The 5,135-nt window shown below is 59.3% G+C and overlaps 1 protein-coding gene across 1 annotated transcript in view; it reads left to right on the top strand.

The window, feature by feature from the left end:
- The window catches only part of CARMIL2 (capping protein regulator and myosin 1 linker 2), a 12,845-nt gene that overhangs the window by 3,426 nt on the left and 4,284 nt on the right, over positions 1–5,135 (top strand). The window contains exons 15-29 of the mRNA XM_007457275.1: positions 96–172; positions 264–368; positions 547–616; positions 769–850; positions 949–1,045; positions 1,127–1,184; positions 1,315–1,487; positions 1,681–1,843; positions 1,924–2,025; positions 3,375–3,503; positions 3,583–3,696; positions 3,863–4,023; positions 4,119–4,206; positions 4,496–4,648; positions 4,762–4,828. Of these exons, the coding sequence (XP_007457337.1) occupies positions 96–172; positions 264–368; positions 547–616; positions 769–850; positions 949–1,045; positions 1,127–1,184; positions 1,315–1,487; positions 1,681–1,843; positions 1,924–2,025; positions 3,375–3,503; positions 3,583–3,696; positions 3,863–4,023; positions 4,119–4,206; positions 4,496–4,648; positions 4,762–4,828 (1,639 nt within the window). The remainder of the gene's footprint in view (positions 1–95; positions 173–263; positions 369–546; positions 617–768; positions 851–948; positions 1,046–1,126; positions 1,185–1,314; positions 1,488–1,680; positions 1,844–1,923; positions 2,026–3,374; positions 3,504–3,582; positions 3,697–3,862; positions 4,024–4,118; positions 4,207–4,495; positions 4,649–4,761; positions 4,829–5,135) is intronic.

Below are 5,135 nucleotides of genomic sequence, written 5' to 3'. Positions count from 1 at the left end.
GGCTGGCAGGGCCTGGGGCCCAAGTGTCGCCTGGAGGGCAGGGCGGGAAGGGGCTCAGTCCCCCGGCCAGTGTAGCCCACACGCTCCTCCCGCAGCTCTTCGCCTCGCTGTCCCGCGGCTGCTGCGCCAGCCTCACCCACCTCGACGCTTCGAGGAACGTGTTCTCCCGCACGTAAGGGGGACGGGGCGGGGCGGGGGTGGGGCTCTGCCGGGAGCCGCCTCCCCGCGCCAGGAAGCCAAATGCTCCCACTCCCCCGCCCCAGGAAGTCCAGGGCTGCGCCAGACGCGCTGCAGCTCTTCCTCAGCCGCGCCGGGACGCTTCGGTACCTGTGCCTGGCGGGCTGCAAGCTGCCGCCCGACGCTCTCAGGTCAGTGTCCCTGCCCACTGTCCGTCTGTGCGGCCACCACCAGGCCTGGCCGCCAGCACCTCACTCCGCTCGTATCGCACCCATGACCCGCCTGGCATCCTGGCCCTTCCTTCTTGCTATTCGCGCTCTAGGGCCCCTGTTCCCAGCTCCCGCCACCCCCTGTGACATTCCCTCCCAGGGCGCTTTTGGAAGGCCTCGCGCTCAACACGCACATGGACGACCTGCACCTGGACCTCAGCGCTTGTGAGGTGAGCGCCCGGCCCAGAGACGAGAGCGGGCAGTGGGCCCACACATCGGCTGTGGGGCTGGGGCTGCGAGGCGGAAGCGCTGGGCAGTTGAGGGCCTGATCCTCCCCACCTGTGGCCTGTTGGCCTGAGCGCGTTCCACCTTCCACCTTCAGCTGCGCTCTGCCGGCGCTCAGGTGATTCAAGACTTAGTGTGCGACGCTGGCGCAGTGAGCTCCCTGGATCTGGCAGATAACGGTGAGGCCGCCCAGAAACCCATCCTCCCACCATCCACCAAATTCCCACCCTTCCCACTCCCGCAGCCTCGCCTTGTGCCTGACCTGAGACACCCCCAGGCTTCGGCTCAGACATGGTGACTCTGGTGCTGGCCATCGGGAGGAGTCGGTCCCTGCGACACGTGGCGCTTGGAAGGAACTTCAATGTCCGGTGCAAGTGAGCCCCCATCTCACTCCTGGGCCTCCCAACAGCACCCCACCACCCGGGTCTCCCGCCAACCGCTGCCCCTGCCCGCAGGGAGACCCTGGACGACGTCCTGCACCGGATTGTTCAGCTCATGCAGGATGATGACTGTGTGAGTTCACAGAACCATGCGGGATCCTCAGGCGATGGACCCCTGTGACCCCTCTTACTCCTGCTCCCTGACCTGCCTTGGTTGCTGACCCCTGACTCCAACCACAAATGGCTTTTTCTCTTAACCCCAGCCCCTGCAGTCTCTGTCCGTAGCTGAGTCGCGACTGAAACTGGGCGCCAGCGTCCTGCTCCGGGCCCTGGGCGCCAATCCTAACCTGACAGCCCTGGATATCAGTGGCAACGCCATGGGGGACACCGGCGCCAAGATGCTGGCCAAGGCGCTTCGGGTCAACACGAGGCTCCGGTGGGCGGGGTCAGAGGGATGGGACCAAATGGGGGAGGAGGGCGTGTATGGAGGGGCTTACTGGGCTAAGGGGCAGAGCTGAACGAAGCGGAGCAAGTGGAGCGCAGGGGTGCTCCAGACGAATGGAAAGGCAAGCGGGGTTGGGTGGGGCCTTGCAGAGCTCCACCCCCGACTGAACCCTGGCCCCGCCCAGGTCTGTGGTTTGGGACCGGAACCACACGTCTGCTCTGGGCCTGCTGGATGTGGCACAGGCCCTGGAGCAGAACCGCAGCCTGAAGGCCATGCCTCTGCCACTGACCGATGTGGCCCAGGCGCAGCGCAGCCGTCCTGAACTGACAGCACGTGCCGTGCACCAGGTGGGGGTTCCCTCTCTTCCCCGCCCTCCTCTGTGCCTTGGCCCCACCCCCCACCAGTTCTCAATATCTCTTGTGCCCAGATCCAAGCCTGCCTCCTGCGGAACAACCGCGCAGACCACGCTTCTACTGACTGCACCTCCCGCCCGAAGCCACTAGGTCTGGGGTCAGACCCCTCCGAACAGGTCAGAATCCCCTCCCTCGATGTTGAGCACACACAGAAGGTAGGGGATGGGGAGAGCTGTGGCAGCTGAGAGCCTCCATAAGTCTGAGGCTCTGAATTTCCTGGGGCCATGGTGCCTGAATCCTGCTGTCCCAGACAAGTCCCGTTCCTTGATCTCAGAGGAGCCAAAGGCTCCCCAAATAACACTCCTAGTTGCTTTTTTAAAGCATTTTTTTTCCTTTCTTTTAATTTTGAACTAATTTTAAACTTACAGAAAAATTACAAGACTAGCACACAGAACTTTTTTTGTCCTGAGCTATATGAGTATGTTGCCAGCAATGTGCCCTGTCACCTATGCAGATACTTTACGGTGTGTATCTCCTACAAACCTTTTATTTTTATTTTTTTATTTTCTGGCTGCTCTGCACAGCTTGCGAGATCTTAGTTCCCGGACCAGGGATTGACCCGGGGCTGCTGCAGTGGAAGTGTGGAGTCCTAACCACTGGACTGCAGGGAATTCCCTTAAAGCATTTAAATAGGCTCCCCTGTCAAAGACAGGAGGTATTTTAAAATCTTCAATCATTTCTCTCCACCCCCAACTGTAGCCCCACCTGTGACTTTCCATTCACGGGGCTTCCCTCCCCTCTCCACTGACCTTTGTTGTGGCCAAACCCAGTGACCCTTTTTCTGGCTTCATCTCTCTCCAGTACCTTGTCTTGGAGAGATGTTCCCTATCCATCCATTCCCAATTCCCACTTCTCTCCCAAGCTCCAGAGCCCAGGCATCGTGACCCAGACATCCTGCAGGGGCTTCACATTCTGTGTCTTCAGGTGATCTCATCGTCTCCCACATCTCTCTCTTGTCTCTACCCTGTAGCCCAATCTCGCTGGTGCCCACACCCACCAAGTGCTGTCGACAGAGCTTCAGTCCATGTCTCTCTTGGCCACACCAAAGCCCCCACAGACCTCCTTGGTTCTGCCTCTTGACCGACTCTCTCAAACACACCACTCTACTCCCACCCCAGCCATCCTTCTCTGCCCCTGATCCTTCCTCTGTGGCTCCTCACTCCCATTTCTCTTCATCCCTCAATCTGTCCTCTAGCTGGATGATGAACAGACTGAGCTTCTAAAACACTGACATGACTAACAGCTCTTTTCCTTCCTATTCTGGACACTTAGGAAGTATATATAAAGTACCTACAATGAACTAAAGGAGACATTGCTCTCCCTCCTTGAACAGATAGGGTCCCTAAGTGGCTGTCCTGATGGTATCTGTTTCAGGACCTCACTCACCCTGTTGGAGACCTTGGGAAGGAAGCAGTCAGGGGATGGGGAGGGGACCAGGCTGAGACTGATTCCTCTTGCCCTCCAGGAAGTGAATGAACTGTGTCAGTCGGTGCAGGAGCATGTGGAGTTGCTGGGCTGTGGGGCTGGGCCCCAGGGTGAAGCTGCTGTGCACCAGGCCGAGGATGCCATCCAAAACGCCAACTTCTCTCTCAGTGTGAGCACCCCCTCCCACTACGAGGACCCTTCCCCTCTTAGGTGTCAATTTGCAACTCCTTTTCCTCCTTGGCCTCCAGATTCTCCCCATTCTCCATGAGGCTGGGAGCTCCCCAAGCCACCAATGGCAGCTGCGGCAGAAGCTGGAGGGCCTCCTGGGACAGGTGGGCGAGGTCTGCCGCCGGGACATTCAGGTGAGATAGTGCCCTTGCCCCAGCCCCACCTCCATATTCAGGCTTGACCTCCATCCATAGGCTTGCCTGTGATATCCCCTGAGTCAATGTTCTGTGAGGGTTGGAGCCTCAAGCCAGTTGGTCTGGGCCCCAGCCACACCCTCACCATGCTCTGACCTTTGCCCAGGACTTCACTCAGACCACACTGGACACCACAAGGAGCCTCTGCCCACAGATGCTGCAGGGACCCAGGTGGAGGGAGCAGCTAGAGGGGGTCCTGGGAGGCTCAAGGGGTCTTCCAGAGCTGCTTCCAGAGCACCTGCTGCAAGATGCCTTCACGAGGCTCAGGTAGGCTGGATAGGGCTGGGCTGGGCTGGGCTGGGCTGGGCTGGGCTGGGTAGGGTAGAGACAGCACACTAACCCTTGCCCTCTGTTGCCGTCAGGGACATGCGCCTGTCAGTCACAGGGACCTTGGCAGAGAGCATTGTGGCTCAGGCTGTGGCGGGTCTGAGTGCAGCCCGGGATCGGCTGGTGAGCAGGAACTGTGTGCTTACACACACACACATACACACACATGCACATACACACACACACATCGGCTGGTGAGCAGGAACTGCATGCTTACACACACATACATACATACACACATACACACATATACGTACACACACACACTCTCACTCACCTGGCCACTGCCTTGCAGGGGTTCTGTAATGTCTTCTGGGGTCAGATAGCCCAAGGTTATTTCAGGGTTCCCTTTGCACTGATACGACTATGGCTGAGGCCCTGCCTCCCATCTTTGGGGTGCCTGGTATTTCAGGTGGAGAGTCTGGCTCAACAGGCAACAGAGGCAATACCCCCTGTCATACCGGCACTAGATGGAGGTGAGCCCAGCCCCCTTGGGCCTGGGGAATTGGAAGGTCTTTTCTTCCCTGAGGAGGAGAAGGAAAAGGAGAATGAAGAGGAGCAGAAGGTAGGTGGAACTCTGGGCCTAGAACCCTGGATCTTCCCATCTTGTTCTGGAGTGTGGAAGGAGGGGAGGCAGCTCCCCGCCACCCCAGGCTGAGTTTGTGTCTTCCCCACCAGGATGACAGTCCTCCACAGAAGTGGCCTGAATCCAACCGCTGTCTTCATCTGGTCTCCTCCACTCACAGTAAGTCAGGCAGGGCCCGGGGAAAGAGAGCTACTCAGGTTGGGCTGAAGTTCCATTAGACCTGGACACCTGGACACATAGATTCACCCCTGTCCCGGGAACTCCCTGACCCTTGAGTGGGCTGGGCCAGGCCCCCCGTGCAGCGTGCAAAGTTGGGGTCCGCTGTGGTCAGTTAGCACAGGGTGGGACCTGAGCAGACCAGGGCTGGGACACAGTCTCCTCTCACCTCGTTACCTCCCCGCCCCCCCCACCCCTTCCTTACCCCCAGGATGCGCATGCTTGGCGGCGCTGCGCGCCGCTCGGGGCC

This window comes from Lipotes vexillifer, unplaced genomic scaffold (assembly GCF_000442215.2).
Source record: "Lipotes vexillifer unplaced genomic scaffold, Lipotes_vexillifer_v1.1 scaffold504, whole genome shotgun sequence".
In the NCBI taxonomy this organism is placed as follows: Eukaryota; Metazoa; Chordata; class Mammalia; order Artiodactyla; family Lipotidae; genus Lipotes; species Lipotes vexillifer.
Note: the sequence above shows the minus strand (reverse complement) of the source record. Positions and strands in the feature narration are given on the sequence as shown.